At 44.5% G+C, this 27,121-nt stretch overlaps 1 protein-coding gene across 1 annotated transcript; it reads left to right on the forward strand.

Annotated features, from left to right (window-relative positions):
- Nucleotides 1–4,956: 4,956 nt before the first annotated feature.
- Nucleotides 4,957–27,121, forward strand: FAM83F (family with sequence similarity 83 member F). Its single transcript, XM_014963229.1, has 5 exons — nt 4,957–5,449; nt 9,211–9,378; nt 16,896–17,017; nt 17,588–18,300; nt 23,202–27,121. The coding sequence occupies exons 1-5, from the start codon at nt 4,994–4,996 to the stop codon at nt 23,264–23,266; spliced, it is 1,524 nt and encodes a 507-aa protein (XP_014818715.1). The 5' UTR covers nt 4,957–4,993; the 3' UTR covers nt 23,267–27,121.

The raw sequence follows: 27,121 nt of genomic DNA on the forward strand, positions 1-27,121 counted from the left end.
TCCTGTAGCAGTCCTGTGAAGTAGAGCAGTATTTTCCTCATTTTGCAAGACAGGGAACTAAGGCAGAGCAGACAGATTGGCCAAGGCCCCACAGGGTAGCTCAGCTGAATTCTGAATTGCAACCAATTTTGAGTCCTTGCCTGTATGGGAGTTGAAAGATGAAGCAAGAGACCTGGGTCAGCACTATTTCTTACGGGAAACTGCCTCAAACTGTCGCCCTGTGAATGGGAGCAACCGGGGAAAATGGCCAAAGGCCTTTCTGCGCTCGCTCTGTCAGCAAATACCTTGCTGCAAGAAATGAGCCCGTGATCACAGCTGTTCCTTTCTGCTCTCTTCAGAAGACTCTCTTACCTATTTATTCTCACATGGAAACAACAGCCAAAAAACTGAGTGGGAGGCCAGAGCCACTTGACTCAGTTGCGGCAATTCTCCAATTCAGCAGCTAGGTTTTTCTCCCTGAGGCAATGTAATATGACAGAAAGGAAGCATCTGAAAGCATTTCTTCATCCTCCGGATTGCAGTCTGTCACTGCTGCTGCAGAAGTGACACACCTGCCTTCCACCGCCGGCGGCTCTGTGGGTCGCTGGAGGGAGAACGGTGAAAGCAAACCCTTCTTCCTCTCCACCCTGAAATCACCTTGTTTCAGGCTTTTTAGCTCTGCCAATACTTGGACGTGACTAATGCAGCCATTCCTGCCCCGGGTTGGCAGCCCTTCCAAATGAAATTTCAGACTCGGGACAAGCACGTAATAGTCTTCCCACAAACTCCTGGATCCCAGCTACAGAGGAGAGACTCAAGAAGATGTGATCTTCACCAAGCCTTTGCAAGCCTTTCTGTGGTGCCAGCCAGCACAGAGGAGGAGTGTAGTGTTTAATAACAACCATGACACAGGCACCTATTTGTTTACTCTTCCATTTCAAGACAGCAAAGCCCCATCACCTCAGGCTAATCTGCAGCTCGGACACCGAGGAGTGGAATACGCTCTCTTGTATCCTCCATCCCTCCATCCCTCCATCCCTCCATCCCTGTTTTCTTTGCAAAACTTATTTTTAACCAGTTGCTGTTTTTATGAAGGGAAAAAAACCCAACAAACCCAAAAGCAAAACAAACCAAACAAAACAGAAACCTAAAAGGTAGTATGGTTGATCAGAGATATTTTGGTAAATGGTGGTTTTGTTTTGGAGGATACCACCCCTCAAAAGAAGGCTTCTACTATAATGTAGCTCTCAACCACTGTATCACAAAATGATACTTCCTTTTTAATATCTGCCCCTGTTTTGACTCCTATTTTGCGTGCTCATGGGAGAAATAAGATGTAGGTGAGGGGGAGGGCATCAGAATTTTATTCCTAAAGAGCCGAGTACCCAAAGGTTTATAACAAGAGCTTGTAGCAGTTTATGTCACAAGAAAAACACTGCTGGGAAAATTATCAAAGAATGTATCATGAGGTGGGCTATTTAGGGACTGAAATTACACAGGAAGGACTGGCGAGAGAGATGTATGCTCAGGACAAGTGCAGTTACAATTAATGCTAAATATAAGGTGTCATATCTTTATCTAATACACAACCTGCACTGCCTCGCAAAGGAAAGTGAAGCAATTAGGCCCAAGTAACCAGAATATACGTGGGAGGTGTTTGAAGGCAGAAGATTTAAAACACTGTAATGGGGTTGGGGGAGGGTTACAATAAGAGGTAATATTTCCTGATAGGTTAGTTTACATCCTTGGGAAAACGTTTTGGAACCAGACCAGAAAAATAAGCAAGACCTTAACCAGGACTTGGCTGGGACGACACCCAAAGAAAGGCGAAAAGCAAAGAGACCCAACCCTGCCTACGCACAGGCAGCCCCTCCAGCGAGTAATCCCCAGGAACAAAATAAATCAAAGGACTGATACTGTAGTTCTGTGTGGATTTGCAGCTGCCTCAGCCCAGTTCAAAAGCAGGCATCCCCTTTCTTTTTTCTCTTGAGCCAGTGCTAAGGGCAGAGAGGAAAACCTGAGCTGAAACAATAATGACCCTCTTCTAGAGTGGAAACTGGAATTCACCCCTCGATGCCAGAGGGGTAGGGCCAGGCACAAGTATTTCCCCAGCACCCTGCCTGCCACCTTTCTTCTTCTCCAGTCCTGAAGGGTTGGGTCACCTCTGTGGCAGAGAGGGCAGTTTGTTTGCACAACCCTTTTTAGCAGTCTTTGAGGTGAGGCTCTCAGCCGGAGGGTCAGGGTATATCAAAAGGGACTGAATCATTAGTCCTTATGAAAACTCCGTATAGGAAATTTGGGGAGTTGGACTAGATGATCTCTATGGTCCCTTCCAACTCTAAAAATTCAGTGAAATTCAGTGAAACATGCTTAGTCAGACTGTATTGCTGCAGGAACATGGCCGGGGGGGGACAGGATGGGACACATGCAAGCACTGGGAAAGGGTCTCTCAGCTTTTGCGCGGCTCCTTGCCCCTATTTATCATATCAACACATAGACAACACTTTGTCTTTTAGAGTGAGAGATAGGGGCTAAGTGTTTCATCACAACAAACTGAGAAATCTCTGCTGCTTTTCCTTGGATGTGGGAAATGTTTGCTTGCTTTTAAATATAAAAACTAAACATATATTTGTGAATCTACTGTTGCTTTCATGTGGGAGCCTTAGCTGAACACAAAGGATTACAATGCGCAGCTACAACTGCATAGAGCACCTAGGATTAAAGAGATTTTATTTAGCCACACATGAAATAGCAGAGCTGATGGCAACCTCTGGTACAGAAAAAAAAAGCCCCAACAAGTAGTTTAGTGAGCACTGGAACTAACAAAGCCGCATCTCTGGTGTATTGGTGTATTGTGGTTGATTGACTAGGGTGTCTTAGATGGCATAAACTTCATTTGAAGGTTTTCATACAGATCAGGTACTTATTAGTGTTTTCACTTTTATGGAATATCTGAAATTTAATAAGGCATGAACCCACATTGCAACTTTCCATGTTGGGGACTGTGATAGGGTCTCTTTTTGCTGTCAGGCCATTTATTTTCACAAAATCGGTAGGGATGTAATTACACTTCTGCCAAACTTGTTTGAAATCAAGACAGTGGGTTCAAAAAGTTATTAGAGAGATGGACAGACAGGCAGACAGATGCAGACACCATGACCATATAAGCCTCATTTCCATTGGAAATCAGGCTAAAAGAACCTATATGGAAATTAATTTTTAAAGGGGACTTGATAGGCAGAGGATAGACCTCTGCAAAGTGCAATTTCAAAATTTAAGTGAATTTCATGCTAGGAAAAGCTAGTGATGACAGCCTGGAATACTAAAATTCTCCCTTCTACCTAAAGGAGAGGCACAGGACGAGCACCAGTGCCTCACCTCATCCTTGGATATTTAAGCTAACTCACGCTGAGTGCAGGTGATTGCATATAGAGAGGAGACAAACAGCAACTTCAGCAGTTCTCTCCCTAATTTTTTGTGCATGTGAGTGCTTAGGGCTAATCGCACATGTAAAGCGCTGCAAATGCCTCTGAATGTTTGTATTTCACCACTGCCTTTCCTTTATCCCCGTTTCCTTGCTCATCCCTGCCAGCTCTCTCCATGGGCTGCACGAGGGAAGCACGGCTTTTTATCCTTTGTATACGCACTGCAAACCGCAGTGGGGCCTGAATCTTGATTAGGGCCCCGAATCTTGATTAGGGCCCCTAGCAACTATCACATGCCACACAAAAATCATACTCTAAGACTACAGCCCCTTGTCTCTTGGCTGGGACATGTGTGTTGAGCTGGGGTTATTTATGCACGCTCCCAGCCAGAGATGAGGAGCAGGGCTGTTTTATTCCCAGCTCTGACACCAGCTGGCTGGGTGGCCTCGGGCAAATTGCTCCCTCATCTTCCCATCTGTAAACAGGGTCCCCACCTCTTGCTTTTTGGGAGTCGCTGAGCTGCTACTGCTGCTCTGGAAGTGGATTTGGAGAGGGATGGCTAGCAGCCAGCTGCGGCCAGTGGACCATGGCTTGTGGCCACCATGGTGCTCTGCCTGAGCCCCCACCCCCACTCATGTTCCCCCTTTCCCCACGAGTATCCATCTTTCTCTCTTTGTCCAGGACGACGTGGACCTGTGGGAGCAGAACTCCAGAGGAGGGCCACGAAAATTATCAAAGGCCTGGAGCACCTCTCCTATGAAGGCAGGCTGAGAGATCTGGGGTTGTTCAGCCTGGGGGAGGGAAGACTCCAGGGAGGCCTTATAACAGCCTTCCAGTATCTGAAGGAGGCCTACAAGAAAGCTGGAGAGGCACTTTTTACAAGGGCATGTAGAGATAGGTCGAGGAGAAATGGCTTCAAACTGGAAGAAGGTAGATTAGATATCAGGAAGAAATTCTTTACTATGAGGGTGGTGAGGCACGGGAACAGGTTGCCCAGAGAAGTTGTGGATGCCCCATCCCTGGAGGTGTCCAAGGCCAGGCTGGATGGGGCTTTGAGCAACCTGGTCTGGTGGGAGGTGTCCCTGCCCATGGCAGGGGGGTTGGAACTCCATGATCTTTAAGGAGAACTAGATGATCTTCCAACCTAAACCATTCTATGGATTCTATGAGCACCCTTGGGGTGGCTGCCACATCTGAAAACGGGGAGAAAACCCTCTTATTAAAGAGACTGTTGCATTTGCACCCCAAATTACACCAGTGGGCCAGGCCTGGTTCTCCTCCAAGCGCTTGCTCAGGGACCCTGGTGCCAGCTGTGCCGGGGGACGGCCACCCTTGGGCCTGGGACCCTCGGACTCCCCGGCACCGGAGTTGAGGGGCCACCCCCGGGTGCGTGAGAAGGGTCGGGCAGAGGGGACAGCCGCGTCTCCGGGAAGCCGGGGGAGCGTGAGGGGCCGGCGCAGGCCGCTCCACCCGTCGGGGCGGGCTCGGGCAGGCCAGGTGAGGCGGTGCCGGGCCCTGCCTCTCCTTCCTTCCCTCCCTCCCTCCTTCCGCAGGCTCCCGGCCGGCCGGCACTGCGGGGTGCCGGCAGCATGGCGGAGTCCCAGGTGCTGCTGCTGGACGACTCGCACGTCAACGAGAAGGTGACGGAGGCCCAGGCCCGCTTCTACTACAGCGAGGAGCAGCGCCGGGCCCTGGAGGCGCTGGTGACCCGGGGCGACGCGGCCTATCGGGAGGCGCTGAGGAAAGAGCAGCTCCGGGATTTTCTCTCCAGCCGGGAGCTGCAGGCCCTGCGGGGCGGCTGGCGGGGTTACGACGACCCCCGGGAAGGCGGCAAGGTGGTGCGGGGTCCCGGCGGCGAGGCCCTCTCCTTGGCCTACTGGCCCGAGTGCTCGGACACGGAGGTGCCCCCCTTGGATTTGGGCTGGACCGACAAGACCTTCTACCGGGGCATCAGCCGGGTGGCCCTCTTCACGCACCCCCGCAAGGAGGAGAACGCGCCCCACCTGAAGGAGGTGGTGCGGGAGATGATCCAGCAGGCGCAGAAGGTAGGGCCTGGCCGCCACACGAAGCAGGGCCCCTCGATGGGCCGCCCCTGCCCGCCTTCACACCCGGGTGGAGGAGCTGGTTGGGGAGCAGGTGGGGATGGAAGGCCGGGGAGACCCCACCATGGCCGGGCTTTTCCCCCGCCAAAGCAGGAGGAGGGTGTTGGTCCTCCATCTGGTCGGCGTCCACCAGGCAGGGCTCTCCCTGCAGCTTGTTGCCTTGTGACCTTTGGGTTTGCCTAGGCTGATGGCCAGGATGGGGCTAAACACCTGCACGCCCCTCTCCTAAATTGGGGTTTTAACGTAAAAAGCAAACGTTTTTTAAGCAAAATGTTGTACCCACGTTTTGCTTTTCGTAATTCCCTGGCTCAGGGGAAGACAGGTCATGATGCTGTGCCAGCCACCCCTCCTGTACGTGCAGGTTTCCCTACTTAAACACAGGGCAGCAAGTTTGTTTGTGGGGTGGTGTTTTTTTTAGGGTTTATTTTTTGCGGTCTCAACGCCATCCAGCAGCCAGAGTCCAGACAATATGCGGCTGCTCCTCCTATTTATCTTTGGCTGGAAAGGACTGTCAGTGGTGACAGGCAAGAAAACAAAGCAGCCGTGATGCTGCAGGAGCTTGTGTTGAATAGGTAGGGGTTAATGACCAGGTTTTTCTAGGTCAGGCTGAAGTTTGCAGGGAAGACCACCCAATAAATGATCACCTTCAGAGCTGACATCCCCCTGAGGAAAGGGAATAATAGTGTAAGACACTTAATTCCTGCTTGGTTTTGCTGCTTTCTGTTTTTTCTGTTTTCCAGTTCAGCAGTTATTTCCTCCTCCACCTGCTCCCTCCCAGCACACACTATATGCACAACCTTTGCAGACTTGTTAAAACCAAATCTGCTGGGAACCACAAAAAGCTTTCCAGAGAGGCATTAATCCTGCAGGTGATCTCCTCAGCGACCTGGTCACAGAAATAGGTGCACACCCCATAATCCTGTTCAGCCACTGGTGTGATCAGTCCTTTAGAAGAGCCAGAAGCTGTAAAATGCTTACACTCCCATTTACTGCAACTTCACATCCTTCTTGCGCTGCTGCAAATGCCTCTACAGGTTGTGCAAGGGCTAGGAAACTTTGCTCTTTTTGATAGCTGTGCCAGGCACCTGAAAGTAATTAATTCCTTTCTAGATTTTTATTTTTTCACTGACTGGACGAACTGTGCCCCTCCCAGCCCAAAGGTGGTTTCATGTTCAATAGCCATTTAAGTGTTTAATGGTCCTTTTCGTAGATAACTATTGTATTCAGCTGAGCTGGCCCTGGCAAAAGAAATCTCCAGGCAGCAGCTTTTTATTCAGCAGATGAGAGTAGGTTTTGGTTGTTTTGGATTTTTTGGGGAGGGCAGAGGGGTCTAAGCAGATACTTGTAACATGTGGCACATGTCTGTGGGTGGCTTATCATCAGTGTTTTACAAACAGATGTTAATTAAGCTACCTTGCCGCAATGAGATTGGCAAGTTAATGCTTGCCAATCTGTAAATACCTGTGAAGAGCCAGGCACACCTATGGGCCCTATAGATAAGTTGTTATCCATAGGATGGGTAGAGGAATGGGGAAAACCTCTTGCAGGGCTAGACACTCATGCTCCAACTTGCTGTATGTGGGAACACCCCTAGGTAATCTTGACAGATCACCAGCTGTGGCAGGGGTTTGAGAAGACCAACGTACCGGCAGCGGGGTTACCCACCTCACATTTTGCCGGCTTGGAAGTGCCATCTGCAGGGCAGCTCATCTGCTTTTCATACAGGACTGCAGTTTTCATGGGTTTAGTTCACAGTCTTGTAGAGAAGCCTGAACTCAACCAGGGCCTCAAAGCCTGGAGGGAACCATCCTTCATATTGCAAGGCCAATACTAACAATTAATGGTTCGTCCAGGATGTGGTGTAATTTCTGCAGTCATAGGACTCATTACAAATGGAGAGGATGGAAAGAAAACAAATTCATACTTCTGCTATGTGTTCTTGATCAATTCCCTACATGGATGTTCTTACTTCAAATGAGTATTATCTGGCATCCTTGCTCCTAAATAACTACATCCCTACCACAGTGTGTGGAGGGGAGAGGAAGCATAGCAGGCCTGAATTAATGCATGAACTCTTCATACCTTTAATTATAAGCTGTCTGTGTATGAAGTTGTTCAGGAATAAAGTGGCACGAGTTCACTGTATTTTGATTTTCAGAGGTTCTAGTACCATTCCCTGTATGTCCCTGATTTGTGCTGGGAAGTGAGAACCAAGGCAGGACCTGAAATCCAGTTCTGTCTACCAGAAATTATCAAGGGACTTACTATTAGTTTATAATGTAACTCTACAATAGTTCACCTCTATTGGGAACCTGCATGTTAATGATGAGCGTAAACACAATGTCAGCTCTTTTTTAATTTTTTCTAACAAAGAAAAGCTTGTGTTGATAGAAGGAGCCTGATGGGGCAGGTGTGTTGGTGTTTGTGGTCTGTACAAGCAGAGACTCAGCAAACACAGTAGGGGACATTTGCTGTGGCATCCCTTTGTCAAAAGCAATTTATTCAAAGGAAAGAGGTATCTAGTGAGAATTATTCCCCCTTCCACAGAGGTCTCCTGCAACTTGAGCTGCCCCTCTTGCAGACTTCAACTGAAGAAATTCCCTAGTGTTTGATCCAGTCTTCAGCTCCATTCACACCTGTACATACCATCCCCAGCACAGCCTGGATCATCACTGTGACCCCCAGCGCCTGGGAAGTTAAAATTTAGGGACCTATATTCCCAGCATATGGTCAGCATGAGAGCTCTGACCTGGCAGGCTGTTGTTTCCTGGCAGGACTAGGAAAGCAATAGTATCCTTCATAGCCTTCCAAATGTGGAGGAGAATAACTCTTTCAGGCAGAAAAGAGAATTTCTATTCCTAATGGTGTAAAAGATACAAAAAGAGAGAGAGAGACAAAACCTACAAGATCAGCATTACAGTTGCCCATAACCTTCTTGGGTTTATTGTTACTCATCCTATGAATGTTCAGGCTTGTCTGTTTCATGTCAGTACAGCCTTTTGTTTTTATGTAGAATCTATGCCTGGAAAGAAGGATTGGTTTTATACCAGAAAAAATGTATGTGTGAAAGAGGGAATGATCATTTTACCTTCAAATACACACTCCAGTCCCTTTCTGATGAATATGAGGTGTTTATGTTTAAGCTCCATAAGACCTTCTTCGGGAAGCCAGCCCTGAAAGCAGACTTCTCATGGGGAATTGGGGAAAAAAGCAAGATAAAATTATTCTTGTCTGCACTATGCGCTATAGCTGAGGATTCAGGCTCTGATTCCTCTCCACATTCGTTCTTCCATTACTCACCTTCTGATTAAGTGTTAGAGCTGTGTTTTTCACTCGTCTTTTTCAATCTATTTTCAATGTTCTTTGTTTAGGTTGATCCTTACAGAGACAACAAAAGTTTCACAATACAGAGGAAAAACTTTAGCTTTGGCATTCCTTAGGCTGCTGAAATAAGCCATCTTCCCCTAGAAGAAGAACTCTTAAAGGCGTTTATTAAGTTCCTTCCAAAGTGCAGCAGGAGCCATGCCAGAAAATTACAAGGTTATGCTTGGGCATGTACATCCTTGTACTTTTGTCTCTCCTATATTCTCCTCCTCCATATTGTGGTATCAATGCCCTCCTTTATTTTGCACCAGTGTGATGGGCCACTTTTTCAGTTCCTACTGTTTTATTCAGTTGTCTGTCTGCTGTCTTTTTGTTTCCAGATTATTGCAGTGGTCATGGATGTATTTACAGATCGGGACATCTTCCGTGATATAGTTGATGCAGCATATAAGCGCTGGATCCCAGTCTATATCATTCTAGATGAGGAGGGCGTGAAGTTCTTCCTGGAAATGTGCAAAAGCCTTGACCTCAGTGACTTGCAGATCCGGGTAAGTTATTCAATACTGAACTATTATCTCCTGCAGATCAGTGACCTTTTTCAGTTGTAATGAAATCTTGGAACTCACTTGGACAGGCAAACACATCTCCTCTACCTACAAGTCGCATCACAGCACTTAGACAGGGGTTGATGTAACACAGAAGGGTACGATAGTGGCTTGCTAATACAAAAGGAAAAAGAAAGGAAAGATTTGAATTTTTTTGCCTTTCACTTGAGACAGGGATCTATGTAGTTTCTTGGCTCTTATAGCCTAAAAATTCCTGTTTGGGAAGAAAATTGTCTGAGGAAATTCCTGTGGAAATGCAGGGATTCAAACTAGAGTCCAGAGTAGCTTTGAGTTGTTGTCTGCATGGATCCCAGTTATAGGACACATATACTCTGTGAATTCAAGACTTTCCTATCCAGCAGTGATCATCTGGGAGCGAATGAGCTTGCAGCCCTCCTTTGCCTGAGAACACAAGGGATTGGGGAGCGTAGCTGCTCCCCAGTTCCATATCAGAGTATGCCTTCATATAGCACATACAGCACAGCAGAGCAGTCAGCCTAGCTCAGCTTGCAGAAGCAGCCTCTGTAGGATCTCATTCCATTCCATACAGAGTGAAATCCTTTGTGTGTTTATAGTTTAAGTTCCATGCTTTTTTCATGTTTTTTAGTCACTGTCACTACTACGACTTGTTCTGAACACTGAAAAAGGTGCTAGGTTGGAGACAAGCTATGGGATGCAAGACTCGCCCCTCTTGTTATCCAGCTGTTCTTCTGGCAATGAAAAAACTTCTAAAAAGTGCCTTTTTACCTGGGGGAAGGGCAGATCTCCCATAAACACTCAATTAATAGTTTAAAAAAAAAAACCAAAACAAAAAACCCTACCAAAACAAAACCAAACCAGAACTCAAAAAGCTCTGAAGGTTTTAGAAGCTGGAAGCTGATATTAACCATTTTAGGAGATCCATCTTAAATCTGGATGAAAATGACTTGCATGGATCTGAACAGTGCTCCTGTGAACTGCCACTCTGCTCTGAGTTTCTGGACTTCTTCGTCAAAACAGACATCCAGCCGAGCAGCTTTCTCATCTATCTCCAAAACTGTGATGGAGGTTTCTTTCTTCTTGTGTCTTTGAAAGCAAGACACAGCCATCGTTTTAATAGATGTGTTTCAAGCTTTATTCTGTGGCCTATGCTCGAATCTCTTTGGTATAAAACTGTGAAATCACAGCAGTAGTTCCATTTGCTCTGGTGCCTGTTTTCCAGTACTTTTCTTACCATGTCATCATGTGCAGGAATGATGACTTCAGTACTGCATGTTTTAACTCCTGGATAGAGTGAATTAAAAGATGCCCTGGTGTTTTAGAAAAAGTTGCAATGCTATTGGAGAGGTGAGTTGCCTTTTGTCTGCCTTCTCCATCGTTAAACAGTAAGCAGTTCCCTTCTACTCTTCTTCTTACCTCTTTATCCGCTGGTATCTACACAGACTTTATGCACCAAAACCAATCATCACAGTGGCATTCTGCAGTAATGACTAGGTCCTGCAGCAGCCTAGTTGCGTTACAAGGTCACCTTTTCCAAAGAGGCAGAGTTGGAATTGATGCCAAGAGTAGAAAACTCTTCTGTGTCCCTTCTGTGCTTCCCTTCTCTCACAGCAGCCCGTGCTATGTTTTTCATTAGACCCCTTCAACTAAAAAATGTCCAGATACAAGCTGTGCTGAAGGAAGTCCACTGAGAAGAACTTTTTAACGTCCTTCTTTGCTGTCCTTGAACTTTTTCCCTTCTTTTTTCCCAGCCACCTCATACTGTTGTGTCTTAAATTCCCCTTAAGGTTGCTGTATTCCTTTTCCAGTACGGCTAATGGTTTAGTTAATCTTGTTAAGGTCAATGTAGTTTATTCTTGTCTGTGGTAGTATGGAAGGACTGGGAAGAGTCTTCCTGTAAGGGGAAACAGGTCATTTGCCTCTCAAAGAAGATAGCCTCTTAGTATCCTGCCCACGGCTGCCTTGGATGTATCTATGCTGCTGCTTGGGTCAGTATGCAGAAATCCTCATACAGTGATTTCCCCCAACAGCAGGCTTTAGATATCCAAGGAGCCTTAAGCAAGGTTTAGACTTCTCCTGGAGGACTCCCCTCACCCCCACCTCATTGATCTAATCTGTGTAGGGTTGGTTTTAACTATTAGTGCTGAAGACGCAGATTTAAAACAAGAAAGCAAGCTGGTCCTCTGGCTAGTTCAGGCAAAATAGTTTTGTCCTCATTGCTTGATCACAGAGGATGTTGGAATTGCTGAGGAAGAACAAGCAGCTCTAGTGCAGTTAACTCTATATCATTCACCCATTTCTTATTTATGATGCGTCTTCCTCTTGACATCTGCTTTGATGTCGAGTTTGTTCTACAGATTTTTAGCAACAAAATTCTCTCCTTCCACTGTCTTTTTGTGTAACTGTTTTGCTTGCTTCTAAAAGGTTTTCACCAGCGGCCTACATCAGCAAAGGAATTGCATGTTCTTCCTTCCTGCCCTTCTTTTCATCTTTCCTTTAGAATGCTTGTGCAAGATTTACGGGATGGCTTTTTCTCAGAAAGTTGCAGCGATTTGGGTTGTAGCTTCAAGGTTTAGAAGCGAGTTCTGATCCCAGGGAAAGACAGAGAGAGATGACACGCTACCGTGGGCTGTCATTGCTGCAGGGTCAGGATGCTTATTCTGTTTTCTGTCATCACCAGATGCTCAGATTGTTCTGCGATTCCTGCCCTTTTGTTTCCATTGCCCTGTTCGTCCAACGCAGAGTGAATATTTCAACGGTCCTAATACAGGGAGATTTACTGTTAGCACTAGATTTTGCCCTTTGTCTACATACAGTGCTGGGCGTTTTCACAAAATTCCTGGCTATTGTATCATTTTGAGATGGCAAGGTGTCATGATCTGCTGACAGTCTCTCAAGAGGAAAACTGCTGTAAGAAGACAGTATCTCACCCTGCAAAGACGAAACGTTCTTTACTGACTCCAAGCATGAAATGAGAAAAACCTCAATTTTTGTCTGAAGGCCAGAGATCGCTAGAAATGCATTTAAATTCAACCATTGGCACATTCATCCTGGGATGTTAGTAAGAGTGTGTCTTGTGTGTATGAGTCATATGGCTTCCTGAGACTACAGGACATGGTTTGCCAGACTTCTCTTGTGTTAGACACAAGAGTGTTCTTTGGAGATCACAATGAATCAAAGTTCTCATAGAGCTAAAATTCATAGCCCCACAAAAAGTCCTCTTTATATTGACCTGAGGGTGAGTGTTCTCGCCAGTTTTTAGATGAGTTCTCTTCCTCCCCGTGCTTCTGCTAACAAAGATCCCAGTAACAAACACTCCTGAACAAAGACAAGGAGTTCACCTAGAGCTCCAAGCAAACCCAGGGAATGAGTTATCTGCAGCAAGTTCACCTTCATGTTGATTTTTACATTCATTTTCCCAACATGTAAGGAGTTCCTTCCCTCAGTCTGGGAATTCTTAGAAGTTTCTGCCTAAGAAATTTTTAAAGTTTCATTTCAGTATTTCATGTCTCTACCTCTGAGCTTTCCTCATCCAGTCCTAACTTAAGTGAAGGAGAAGCTGAATGTAATGTGATGCAGTGCTGTTAGTTTTTTAATTATCTGTTAGAGAATTCTTCTAGGCTGCTTGTGACCTTTTAAAAATGGGAGCTTACAAGGCTCTCTTTTTGCAGAGATCCAAATAAATAATACCCAGTAATGAACTTGGCAGGCCAGGTCCAGCTAGCTGCATTCCTTCCTATTCTACTTGAATACCTGAAAGTTTTACGACTTTGTCACAAACATAACTTTTCCAGAACTGTTCAGGGCAAACCCATAGGATTATTCCACAATATTTCCCAGCATTACCTGGTGACTGCTTATGTGTCTCTGTGTAAGATAAACACCTACCACCCACCTCTCTGACTTAGAGATCTGATCACCAGAAATGAGAACATTGCAGACCATGAATAAGAAAGATTTCTTGTCTGTTGTTAATGTGGTCATGTTCACATGAATCCCATATCTCTCCTTCTCTTTCCCTCTTCTGTGAAACCTCCATATAGGATTTTAGAGTGTGAAGTAACGGGCATGTGTGGCCTTCCCCTTAGCACTGTTTTCAGGTGAAGCAGTGGTACAAGAAAGCGGAGAACAAGAGTTACCTCAGCAGATGATACTGTTGACTGAAGGGATCTGATTTTTCCAGAGACAGCAGAAAGGGGATCTCTACATTTTGAAAAACATAGTCTATATGAGGGACTGTTGAGTCACTGTCACCTATCATCTACTACTTCGGTCTGTTGTCTCTCCTTTATCTGTTTTAAATCTGTTATTTTATCAAGTCCTTAATGCCATCCATCCCAACTTGAGATAAAGATCCCCTCTTGCTTTGAAACGTATATATCAGTTGTTTTTTCTAGGATGGAAGGTACACACAGGATTCCCTGGTGGAAGTACTTGCAATGCTTGCCTTTAGGGTCTGTCTTGTATGTCCCCCCTACTCAGCCCCAGCCTGTGAGCACCGCTGCCCAGGTCTGTCAAGGGACAACTAAGTGTCAGTCACAACACAACCTATTACTGACTTTCTAAACTGGGTCTAATTTAACTTTCTGTGGATTCAGGGTGAGGTTTTAAAAGTGTGTCACGATACAGCAAGAAAGACTGATTCCTTCACTGTTTGTATTAGGATGCTCTGTCAGGCTTGAGTGTTACCAGTCCGTATTAAGTTGCTGCCAGGGAGACGTTAGTCACTGCGTATGATGAGGAGTGGTGTAAAGGAAATGTGGAAATTTAATGCAGACTGCAGCTTCCATAAGCCAGGATATGACAAACCTTACGCAGGTTTCTGCAAGAATACAGATCTGGAGGGGTCATGTAACTTCTGTCTGGTGAACTAACTTGTCTTCCACCCAACATATTTGTTACTACTATAACATTAGTGCCCCCCAAAAATTGCTGCAATCTCACCTCATTTATAGTCCCTATTTTGTTGTTGTGTAGTCTTCAGCACATCAACCCAGGCTTGTTCCTCCTCTGTACAGCTTGATATATCAGTCTACGGATGCTCCGAGATCCTTCAAGGCAGAAAACATTATACAAATAACCTGTTAAGTGACTCGATGTTTATATGACTTTGTGCTTGTTTTCTGCATTTCAAGATGTATTTATGCACTCCTGTGCCTACTTTGTTCAAGGAGGTTTATGTGTTCGGCTGTTTGGTTCTATCCCCTCTGTGCCTTTCGAAGTGTTATGTGGAGCTCAGTTACTGCAGAAATTCAAATGTGCTTTCTTTCCACCAAAAGAAGGTGATATAGCATACAAACACAATAAAATCCACACTGGTTACATGGTAGGAAACTTCCTGCTCACACAGGCTGGTAATGCTTGATTCACAAAGGTGCATGACATGTCAGAGCTGGTGACTGATTTGAAGAACCAGAGGTCCTTCTTGACTCGCAGTCAATATTCCATGATTTGGCAAATCTCACATCCAACTTTACTCAGCAAGGCAAAAAATTATTTCAGGTGATCAGCCAGCCAACTGCAAATGTTATTCTAAATACTGGAAAGGGCACCCTTCCTCCTGTGCTCTACCCAACCTGCATTCAGCATCCCACACATATGACTCACTGCTAGGCCTTGGGCAAGTCACTTCATCTTTTTCTCTCTCAGACTCCTCGTCTTTAAAACAGGGTAATAATACTTTCAGCAGTGTTGGGAGCATTAATTAGCTAATGCCCACACAGGGCTCCAGACAGATCAAGCAAAAGATGAATGCAAAATAGTAGTATCATCAGTTACTGTTAGTCAGAATTTGTACTGCCACTGCTGTATTTTAGTGGGGAAAATAGGAACAGGTTCAAAAGGTAAGAGTTATATTCAGAGAACTGTTTTTTTTTGAAGGAAATCTGTATTCTTATAATGACTCGTTCCTGCATGCTGATTTCTATAGCCTATCAATATTTAAGCTGTCAGTGAGGTTTATAATAATAGGACATAGCTCTGTGGGATCTGAGGCTGTGCTAGCGTTAGCCAAATCCTCATGATTCTTCTGCTCTGCAGATGGGTGAAGACTGAGGCAAAGGTGAATTGACTTTCCCAGAACATCACAGGGAATAGTGTCAGAAATGGGATTACAGTTGGGACTATCTGACTCCCAACCCTGGATTTATTACTCCAGATCACAATACCTTTTAGCTTTTCATTGTTAAAGAATTCTTACAGAAACAGATGGTGAAATGAATAAAATGGTCTAAATTTGTGTGTCAGAGCAACAAGATAATTTGTTCTAAACTTACACTGACAGTCAATGCTTCTGGGTTTTGTTGGTTGTTTTTTTTCATGTTAGACAGTACATATACCTGTTTGGCAATTCAACCTCATGCAGCCAAGACCCATGAGCAGAATAACACTCAGTCCAATGTGCAGTTATGTTCTTACAGTATGTGCAGGCACACATCTGTTGTAGAAAATCATGTAACCTTAAATCAGTGTTTTCTCTGTCCCTGGTAGTGCTTTGTTTTATTACTTGTAGGTTTGCTGGCCAAAGGGTACGAGACAGGAGGTTTGGGGAGAGGTATTATCTTTTTCTAACTACTTCTGTTCATTTCATGAAAGGTTTTTCCTTCTTCTTCAGAAATTCTTTGCTGAAAGTAGAGGCTCTTATCCTGCTCCTTTTGTTCAAAGAAAGTTCTGTGTTTTTTCACTCCCTGTTGAACAGTGAAGAATATGGGTGAACACTGTAACTGTTTGGGCTTCTTAGCAAAATGATAAAGCTTGGGGTCCTCCTTTTGTTACAACAGACAGAAAACATCTATGTTTTGAGCAATAGAACTGTTTCCTCCTTTCTTCTGTAATAATCAAATTCTCCAGTCTTCTAATTTGCCCAGCTTTGTCAAGTCATGTGTTATTGGGATCAGAACACAAGCACAAAAAGAATGTAATACAGATCTGTCGTATACATTACCCTTGACGTAACCGTGTCCTTTGCATTGCCCAGGTGTTGCAAAATTCCTTGGTTTTGTGGTCCTGCTAACATAGTCTGGAGAAGAGCTCATGAGTGCCGTGGAATAAGGATCAGAATTCAGGGAGCGCAGACATGACTCAGAGCTTCTCTGATTCATTCCCCTGAACTGGGCTGGGCCTTCTGAGCTACATCACAAGACTGGAGATGGAGGATTATTTGATTTTGAAACCATTGTCTTGCCAGTAGGCCAAGATGAATAGCTGAAGACAGCAGGCAGGGTTACAAAGATGGTGACCTATTGGACAGGGCTGTAAACTGATGGAGGAGAGTAACTTGCATAGATGGGATGACAACAGGTCTCATGGCACTGTGCTTTCCTCTCTGCAGCCCTTCTGATTTCTGGTGGCTGATACAAAATGAGCTCTAGTCCCAGAAGTAGAGAGATAATGTGAGTGACATGTTAAGACTTGGAGCTGGCAATTATCTAATTCTCTGCCCTATTTATTGTGACATTTTCTCTTTTTCACTTCTCTGTTAGAATATCCGGATACGTTCTGTGACAGGAGTTGGGTTCTACATGCCGGCAGGGAAGATCAAAGGCACATTGGCATCCCGATTCCTGATGGTGGATGGTGAAAAGGTGGCCACTGGATCATATAGGTAGGTCACTCTTGCTTAAGGCAAAACCATATTCTTTGTGTAAAGAATGGCTTGTGGTTTTGCTTGAGAATCTTCTTCCCATGTCATTCCCTTTCTTACCCTAGCCTCTGTAGTCTCTTTGACAACTGTAGAAATTGGGGTGGGATGACAGACAAGCTGTTCTGCAGAGAACAAAACATGCCCATGCTTGTGGACCATGTCAGTGGGCCAGAGATAGTTCCATGCTGCATCAGGTGGTGGCTTGCAAGGACTCCCCACTAGCTACTGTGTTCAATACTCTTAAGTGAGGTTTTCAGTCTGGAGACTCCTCCTGTTCATGCAGTGCTGCTTTTATAAAAGGGTAAACTGTCCTTCAGAGGTTTAGGGCCTTTTCTTCCAGATCTGATCTGCATGGCTAATGAAGAACAATAAAAGACAGCTTTGCATATCTAGCCTGACCCATCTCAGCAAGGACACATGGGCAAATGGCGCAATGCTATATATTCCCATACAGTGTCTTACGTATTGTTAGGTGGGCTGGGTCAAGTATGCACCCAAAAATCTAATGTCTGATCTGTTTCCTGCTCTCAGCTTCACATGGAGTTCATCCCACATTGACAGAAACATCCTACTGGTCTTGACAGGACAGCACGTGGAGATGTTTGACGTTGAGTTTCGTGAACTCTATGCCATCTCTGAGGAAGTTAATTTCTACAAGGAGCTGGGTATTGCTAACCCATTCCGTCCTGGAACTGGGAAGTCGGGCCTTCATTCCTCCACTGTGGCTCGGAAGATCATTAACCCCAAGTATGGTTTAGTGGCAGGGGCAACCCGTGGTGATATGATGCTCTGGGCTTCACGACACAGGCAGGATAATGATGGGAACATGGAAAAGGAGGAAACAAGTGAGTCAAAGAAACGGTTAAATCAGTTTCTGAATGACTTAGTCACATTGGAGCAAGAGTTCCCAGAAATTGATCCGCCTCTGGAGAACTTTAACAAGCTGAATCGGAGCCCTCAGAAACTGTTGTCCCGGCTCCAGATGGACCTGAAAAATAAATCCAAATCCAGAGAGTCTATTCGTGATGTGAAGAAAGAAGATGTGCAGGCCAATTCAAAGCAAGGAAAACGGTTTGCCAGTGGGATTTTCAGTCGCAAGGCCAAACGGTCTCCCGGCTCAAGCATTGAGGCCAATTCTTTTGCCAGTGAAGGACATTCAGGAGAAGACCTTGGGAACATGAAACTGGAATATGAGCAGCTCAGCACTGGCCGTGGCAGTGTTCGGAGCACTGAAGGAATCTCAGGTAAAACCTTCTACCAGCATATTCTACTTCTGTGTCCCTTTAGTTCTGAGTTTGGTTGGTTGGTTCAAACACACTCAACTTAGGCACCTGTGAGTAGGTTCTGTTATTTCCTCTGTATTAAAATGAGTGGGATCAAAGAAGAGTAGAAGTTTTATCAAATGAAGTGTAATTCTGAAGGCAATTTAACGGCAGTCTTATTGTAAGGTTGGTACTTCCCGTGTAAATGTTTTCTGATGCTTCTCAGCAAAAAGGTATGGGGCAAAGGGGGAGAAAGGTGAATGACTCCTTGTGTAAAACAAGTTGCTTTTGCAGTTCTTGAAGGGCACGCCCTAAGAGCAGTATGTTCAGTGTTGTAGTGGGTAGCATGGTGGAGACAGATTTCCAGTGTAATCCCTCCTTTCCTCATTTGGATTTAGTCAGGTGTGTTTACTGTGGCAAGGTTACTAGTGGAGAAGAGTGGAAAACATGATTATGTTGAAGTGAGGCGGCAAGGATTGGAGGAGAGAATATAAGGCCTTTTAGTTTACTCCTTTATCACCTTCTGAAATGGGGAAGAAGGTCATGAAAATAGAAGCTATGGAGAAGTACTAGATCTCAACTTTTCTTTCTTCGCTAACATGATCGATATTTTCACCAAGTCCTTGCAAGGCTTCATCTGGTTGAAGACACAAATGATAAAGATTTCTCCCAGTTTGTGGATTCATAGCTAACTTCCCAAAGTTTTAGATGTTTTGTCAGATTGAAGTAAATCTGTGGACTATTCAGCCTGGTTGTCTTCCCCTCTCGGGGTGTCAATACATCCTGCGCCAGCAGGAAAATAAACTAGTTCCAGGGAGAAAATTTCTCCTCAACTTGTCTGGCCAGAGACCATCGTGTGCTCTGATGAATGTGGAATGCAGGCGTAGAGAGACTGAATTCCCTTCAGACTGCCATGATGTGAAATGGTAAGGCATTCTCCTGAGACCAAAAAGAAAAGCAAGATATTGGGAAGGTCAACAACAGCGATTGATTAGGTTCTTAGAAATATTTCTGGCTGAATGAACAGACTCAAAAATGCGAAATGAACACAAGAAAGAGGAACTGTAAGAAGGCAAGGATAGTTTACTTAAGACTATAGTAGACCCATTTTAGGATGTGCGTTTGGCATTTGGGGAGGCAGAAGTAAACCCTGGTCTAAAGAGGTCCTCTCTCCAAATCACTTTATGTCTTGAGCACAGACAGTATGTGCTGCTGGGCCGCATTTCTCAGAGCAAGCAAAACAATTGGTGAATACCTATAGGGAGATGTACGGGCTTTGCCTGGTGTAGGAATGGACCTGAGGGCTTGCACTACCCTCTAGTGACAAAAGTAGAGAATTGTGTAATCTCCGGTTTGTCAGCACTTTCCAATATCAGAGATTCCCTACGTTTCTCTCTGTCAGCTGTTTTAAAATAGACGGCCTGCCATTCCTGCAATGTCATGATGAAATTAGGCCCAGATTAAGGCACAAAAGACATTGATAGGTCTAGTTGAACAGTGGGACGTTGCGCCCTTCTGGGGCATTGCACAGTCTGGGCAGCAGGGATGTCCCTGTTCCTTTTAACACGGTGGATCTGTGCCAGACAGTCTGATGCTTGCTCTGGACCATTTCCACAAAGACACTATCATGCTATTATGTTCAAGTTTTATTTATTGCCACTGCTACTTCCTGAGGGCTGCCACCTTTTTCAATAAAGGGGAAGGAAGAATTGAGAACGGGTACAGAGAAGGCACAGAGGTCCAGCACACCAGCCTTCCCACTGTGCTCTTCCTCACCTGAGAAGTTTTTCCAAGGAGTCCATGCAAGTATTTTTTTTTTTTTTGTTTATGCAAGTCGAGAATGCTCATTCATGATAGCAATGGGAGACTCCATGGCTTTTGAAGTATGGTGTAAGTGGACTTAGGTCATCTGGTGTTGTAAAGGGCTGGAGGAAGATCACTGCTTGTTTGTTGCTTTGAATTGAATCGCTGTTCTTGAGAGAAAGCTTCTCTAGTCTAGAGGTCTCAAAGTGGCATGTGAACAGAAATGGTAGAGGGCATATTAGAAAGATTGAGACTCGTGAGAAAGGTGGAAAAAAAGAGTTACCACAGAGGATCCTGCAGCTACTTGATGAGTAGGACATGCTTCGTTAGGATTCAATAAAAAACTCTTGAACATGGGCGTGGAATAGAGTTCCAGCTTCAAGATAAAAATAGGAGGCACTTTGTTCTTGGGTAACGGTATGACTGACTAGTTTAAGTTGTTTTTGAGCAGGTGTAGTAAAAACTGACGCTGTGATTCTCTGGGTGACAGAAGGGAGGTAAGAAGTGGAAAAGAAGGAGGGGGAAGGTGCTTGGTACGCAGGCAGGTTAGGATGCAATTATTCAGAGCTTCACAGTTTGAAATAGCTGCCCTTACCTTTTGTAAAGATTAAACAGCACACTTAAGCCCTGTGGGCCTGCCTGTGCACACATCCTCCAAAGTCACTATTAATTCTGTAGCACCACAGAGACGCATCCCACCTAGCAAATGCATAGAAAGACCAGATCCACACCCTGCGTAGCTCGCAGAGTAATTGAAAGACATTATTCAAGCAGACTAAAGGTCAGGTTCAGTCTTCTAGGAGCAAATGGTGATGAAGAGAAACCAAACTGTGAAGGGAAGTGATGAAAGTGTGTTCTGGGACAGAACTGGGACAGTTCTGAAAAATCTGTCAGGGTATTTGCATGCTAGAAAATGATACCTACAAGTCAGAATTGGGAGTCTGGAAAATACAAGGGCTACAAATGGTAATGACTCAAACTAAGTGTCCAGATGAACATTCTGAAGTGCTGTCCTAGCACGCTGTGCTTTGTCTTACAAGGCTTTCTTAAACCACGTCATCAAATTGACACAACTCCTGAATTTCACTGTTGCCCGCTTAGGAGCACAACAGCAGCAGCTCTGAACCTGACCGGAATTTTGTTAATTTTAAGCTGCTGCTGGGCAGAGCGTGATCAGCAAAGACACTGACATCTGTGTGCAGTTTCTGGGAAATCTTGCAAGGATTTGAAAGCTGTATGCCTTTGGAAGGCACTGGCTTTTTGTTTTGTTTTCTACCCTGCAAGAAGCAAAGTGGGCTTGTTCAGAAGAGTCTGCTCTCCCAAGTTGCTCCATCCATCGGCCTTTGTTCCTTATGAGTGTTGGTTGCAGAACACATACTTAATTATACTTAATAATTATGTTTCACTTTTGGGTGCTTTTTTGCAACAAGAAATGGGATTTACACAGAGCACTGCAATACCACAGAACCAGCTGCTTAGTTATCACCAGTGTTTTTCAGCTGAAGTGGGATCATGGATGAGCAATAGCTGGAATTTTCTGCCTTTCTTCTAAAGAGAAGGAGGGGAATGTTGTTCGGTACATACAAGGGGGTGTTTGCTCTAACCGTAGCAGGATCTGTAGAAAAAGGTCAGAAGACAAGAGTAGAAAGTGGGAAGAATAAAGGAGTTGGGAGTTGAGATTAAGCAGAGGAGAACAGACACTTTTGAAAGTAGACATGGGGGTCTTGAATGTGATAGAGACAGGGAGGGGAACAGGGGTAGTGAGTAGATAAGACTAATGGTAAACTAAGTAGTAACATACAGAATGAGTCAAAAGAGGGACAGGAGATAGAATGAAATGCCATAGGGAGATGTGGGGGGGAGACGGTAACATACAGAGCAGCCACAAAAGCAAGGGCAGGCTTGCAGTGCAGCCTCCCACGTGGACAGCAGTGAATTGCAGTGTGGAAGAAGGAGAGCAGGAGGGGGAGAGGAGATAGCTCTCCTCTTCCCTGTCACCTACAGATGGGGAAAACATTGATCAAATACCCACAAGCAAGAGAGTGACATGAAAAATTATTCTCTTGAAGCCCAGTTCAGAGGCAGTGCTTGGGTTGAAAGTTCCCTCATTTTAGTAAGGTTGAGACTTCTCAGTAGCACGTCACCATAACATGTGGCAGTATTTCCATCCGGTTCTCACCCTGTGCTGGCCACTGGCACCAACTGCTTGGGAGATGCATATATATCTTCCTTCTGTACAAATATGTGAGTGGGGTCTGTCCTTGTTCAGAGTGACTGCAAGCCACGTGGCAGCCCCTCTCAGTACGTACTGCCCTGGGCTATAGGTCATGTAAGCCTTGCTGAGCTCAGAGCACAACAGTTCCCTTACTTGCAAAAGCCTCTGCAAACATACTTTAGTACAGTGCTTGAAAAAATATATGCTGGGGCATCCAGACCAACAGTTGGCTGAAACGAAGGAGATCAGGCAGGAGTGCAAGCCTGGAAAAGTACAGATACTGGGAGCAGAAGGAAGACATAGAGTGAGCAATTTAAAAAATGAAGATGATAAAAAATTAGGGCAGCATACTGTGCTACTTAAGTGACAGACCCTGAGACCTTGGGATTTGTTTTGCAAAGGAAATGGTGGAAGTACTTGCACTTGAGATGTTTAAAATGTGGGACATGATAAAACCTGTACTGAGAATGTGGGGATCAAATGGATGAGATGACCTGACTATTTTTAATTACTTTTTTCATCCCTCACTCTTTGGAAAACCTCCCACCCAAGTCATGGCCAGAATGTTTTTCAGCGCCAACTGGTACCTTAGAATACCACTGAAGCTGGTCTGGGTACAGGCCAAAGCCTGGAAATATTTCTCCAATGGTTTTTTCCACAGTATACTCTGAATTTGCTCTTATTTTAATGTCTCTTCATTTCACAGTAGCAGGAAATAAAACCACAAGAGAGTGCAGAATAATGTAGGTCTAACACAAGGTGTAGAGTAAATAACGAGAAAGGATTGAAGTGTCAGTCCAAACTTTATCCAGGTTTTATTTATTTACTTAACGTTAACATTACTTTTAACTTCATTTCATTCCAGGTAACCTGGGTCCAAACTCCACTACGAGCGATAAAAACAAACCATCCGCCTGTGTGTTATCTTGATTGGGAAGGATTGTCTGGAGACCTGAAGACTGAACAAGCTGGAACAGTAACCTCTTGAATGATTTTTGAATCTACAGCCACGTCCTCACGCAATGGTCTGTCAGGCCACTGCGTGGTCCTGGATGTACCTGGCACCCCCAGTTAAAGCACATTTACTGGGTGAGGCGTAAACTTTGGATGGTCGGTCCCTTAAATAAGGGTTAGTGATGAATGTATTAGTCCTTATGTCTGTGTGCACACATATTTTATATATAAAAACAACTGTGATGAGTGGTCTCAGAGCTCGCTCTGTGTCCAGATAAATGCAGGAGATTTTCTGACTTACTCGTGCTGCTACTTCAGTCTGTCTTGCTACAGACTCAAAATCACTGTGTTGCATTGTTTACTCTACTGCACTGCAGAAATGTATTGTTCTGACTGGCTGGAAGGCTAAATCAAATCGAAGTGGCAAATTCTGGGTAAATTAAGGATGTTTACAGAGGACATAGCGATCCTTTGTCCATAAGGAGTCTTCCTGTAGATTCCTGTTGTCACTTATCCACACAGAAATGAGTGGTCGGGGAGAAGGGCTTTAGCTAACAGAGGCCGACAGATTACTATCTATCTTAACTGTTTCATGTCATAAATATAGCAGCTGAACAAAGTGATTTAGCAAGAGTGTAGTAAAAAGAAAAAAAATGGAATATAGGAGGATGTTTAACCTGCAGTTGAGACTGGGTCAGGAGAAACGCCTTATAAGGGGGACTGGGCAGGATCTGGGAGCAATAATGGAGCCTTCAGTGGCTGTTACAAAATCCTGTTTGTTGCTAATTCACCAATACTTTACCATTCATGGGAACTGAAGGATTAAGGAGCACATCTTTGAGGGCTGAAGGAGGAAGCAGAGGAGGCATACAAGCTTTTCAAATGTTCCTTTTTTTCTTTTTTTTTTGTTAACCTTTCCAAACTCTTAAGTCATGCCAAAATTGAGAGCTTTGATCCATAAGAAGCGCTGTATGCAATCGTACCAAAGACCATCTAATCTGCTATCCTGTCTCTGATGATAGCTAGTAACAGGTGATCACAGAAGCATAAAATATAAAATATAAAGCTTGTATACAGCGGTCTGTCTCTGACACCGTTCCAGCAGTCTATGAACTTTCTGAACTGGCAGTTCCTTCTGGACCTGGCCTTAACGAATGCACTTAGTTCCTTTTTAAAAATCCTTTTCTACTTTTGGTCTCCACAGTGTTCTGTGGAAATGAACCCTGAGCTCATTGTGTGGTATGAAAAAGAACTGTTTTCAGGCTGTTTTAATGGTTTTCTTGATGATTTCATTGAGTTACCCTAATTCTTCCACTGTCACATGTAGTGATGACCACCACTATTCCTTGTCTCCTTGCTACTTGTGATTTTACAGACCTATATCATGTCCTCAGTCATCACTTTTTCCAAGTGGCAGGTCCATGGTATACGTAGCTACTCATTATATGGGACCTGTTTGACACCTCTGTCCTCTTGTTTACTGGCCCTTTTCCAGTTCTACGCACTAACAGAGTAGAGAAGTGGGTTGTTTTTGTTTCTTTAGTGCATGGATTGATGTTTCACTCTGCTTTCTTGCCATCTAAATTACATACTCTGCTGTCATAAATAAGCCCTCTTGTGATACACAAGAAAAATAAATCCTAATTGTAAGTAGACACTTGAAAGCTAACATACCTACTTGCCAAAAAACTATTCAGACATCAGAAAAACACAGGTTTAGTTTCCTTTCTTTTTTTGTTTAGAGAAACCATCTGGGTTTTTTCACCTCACAAGGAATTTGCAGCAAAAGCAACTGCTGCACTCCCAACACACAAGAAGCTGTTCCAAAGACTCTTCTAGGTGCTGGGTTGCAGGAGTGGTTGTTACACTGAAACAGGTGCCTGTTAATGGAGATAAAATATGATTAATTGGTTGATTGATTGATTGATTGATTAACTGACTGTCTTTCTCGGAAGTGTACTTAACTTGAATGGCAAGCAGATCTGTTTTAGTCTTGAGTTTACCCTTCAGAGTGTCTTAAGATCCTAAAATACCACAGGTATTGTGCCCTCTGTTAGGCGTTCTCACCCAGTGGGTTAAACGCTTGTTACTCTATATAGCTACTCTATATAGCCTTCTGGGAACAAGCTGTAGTTTTACAGCTGGGTCTGTCAGCTCCTATTATCAGCAGTGTTTTATGCAATTATTCCTGGTAATGGGAGAAAAGAGGTGTTGGAAATTACACCATCGCTTGGATGTAGAAGTAACTTAATATATGACTTATCCTATTGGCTTCAGGTGTACTGCTCATGTGCCAAAAACTACTTGCAGTATGTTTGTGGGATTGGCTAAAATGGCTTGATTTTGCCATGTTTCTGTTATTCTTCAGACGTTTGTGAGATTATTTTTTTTCTCTCCCTGTATTTATTTCACTTTGTTAGCAGAGATCAGAGATAAAAGATAAATTTATAAGGCGAACATTGTTCCACTTTTTGTTCTGATAAGAACATTGTCATCTGGTGCTTCCTTGTTCTTCCAGACTTTTAAAATATTTATTTATTTTTTAATTGTGCAATAGGTTAATTAACTAATTAGTATCACGTTGATATATATGGTCAGGTTTTCCAGGAAGTCCTTTATCTCTTTGTTTTTATGTCGTTGTTGCTTCATCTGGGGTGGAGTGACTTCACAAATAGTCCAAGAGGCTGAGCTCACTTGCCCTTCCTTTCCTTCTGTGCTTGCTTATTAGCATGCTTTACTTTCTCTTTCCTATGATGGATGTGAGATTTTCTTTAACCTTGTCAACTAACAGGATCTCCCTTCCAGTGAGAGTCTCTTCTGTTTTGTTGGCACACCAGTTCCTGAAAGGTAGTGTTCACGTGTTTTTAAATTCCTTTCCCCATCACAGAGGTTGAGTCTTATGCCTTGACTCCAGGGGCTCGTAGAATTCCGTAGGCTTATCACGCACTGTTTAATTACTTAATTTGAGAGAGCAAACTTGCTTTCTTGCATGATATGAATCTGCTCCTTAAACTCAGCCTGACTCTTTGGGGATGCGTGCAGCCTTGCTGATCCAGAGTGGATGTTTCAGACTCTGGTGGAACTTGTTCTTCCCTGAAGATAAGATCAGCTGAACTTGGACTATTTGGCTGCTCCTATGGCAACAGATCTGAGTCTGGGTGAGGTGACCACATTTATTTTGACTTCTTTTGCTAATTGTGGTTCTTGATGAGTGTTAGACACCCGAGGCTGTGACCTGTAGGCTCTTGTCACTCTCCAGAGAAATTGTGGTTGATGGTGCTGGGGGCAGAGGGGCAAGGAGCAGTCATTATGAATTCTGTTGGAGGTCTGCTAGCAGAGACTGAAGGTACAGCAGTACCTACAGCAGTCTTCAAATAAGCAATCATTTGTTCCTTGCCCAAGATGCCACCTCTTGCAACCAAGTCACTAACCTCCCAAGGGGGTGGGAAGGATGGGAGACATTTGTTGTTCTGTTGCTATTTTAAAGAACAAGGTTAGCTCTCTTTGGCATCTGTGTCCTGACCCTGGATAATCCCAAGAGGACGCCAGTTCTCCAGATCTTGTTTACTCTATGGCTTGTCAGCCCAGGTTTGCTGATCCGTGTGGTGTACCATGGGGCCGACACTTGTGGTCCTGGTTTTGGACAGTGAGTAAAGAAGCTGGAGCTCATGGCTCTTTCTTTCTGGCGTGAAATGGTGAGAGGTTCTGAATGGAGCCTCTTGGCTGAATGCGTGCCTTCTGGGTTTCTTTTGGTATGCATTTGTATATGTGTCCAGTGAATTATGCTGGAGACCTTTTCTATGTCAAGCGAATAAACTCTTTACTACGTTA

Source organism: Calidris pugnax, unplaced genomic scaffold (assembly GCF_001431845.1).
Source record: "Calidris pugnax isolate Ruff unplaced genomic scaffold, ASM143184v1 scaffold44, whole genome shotgun sequence".
NCBI classification, from domain to species: Eukaryota; Metazoa; Chordata; class Aves; order Charadriiformes; family Scolopacidae; genus Calidris; species Calidris pugnax.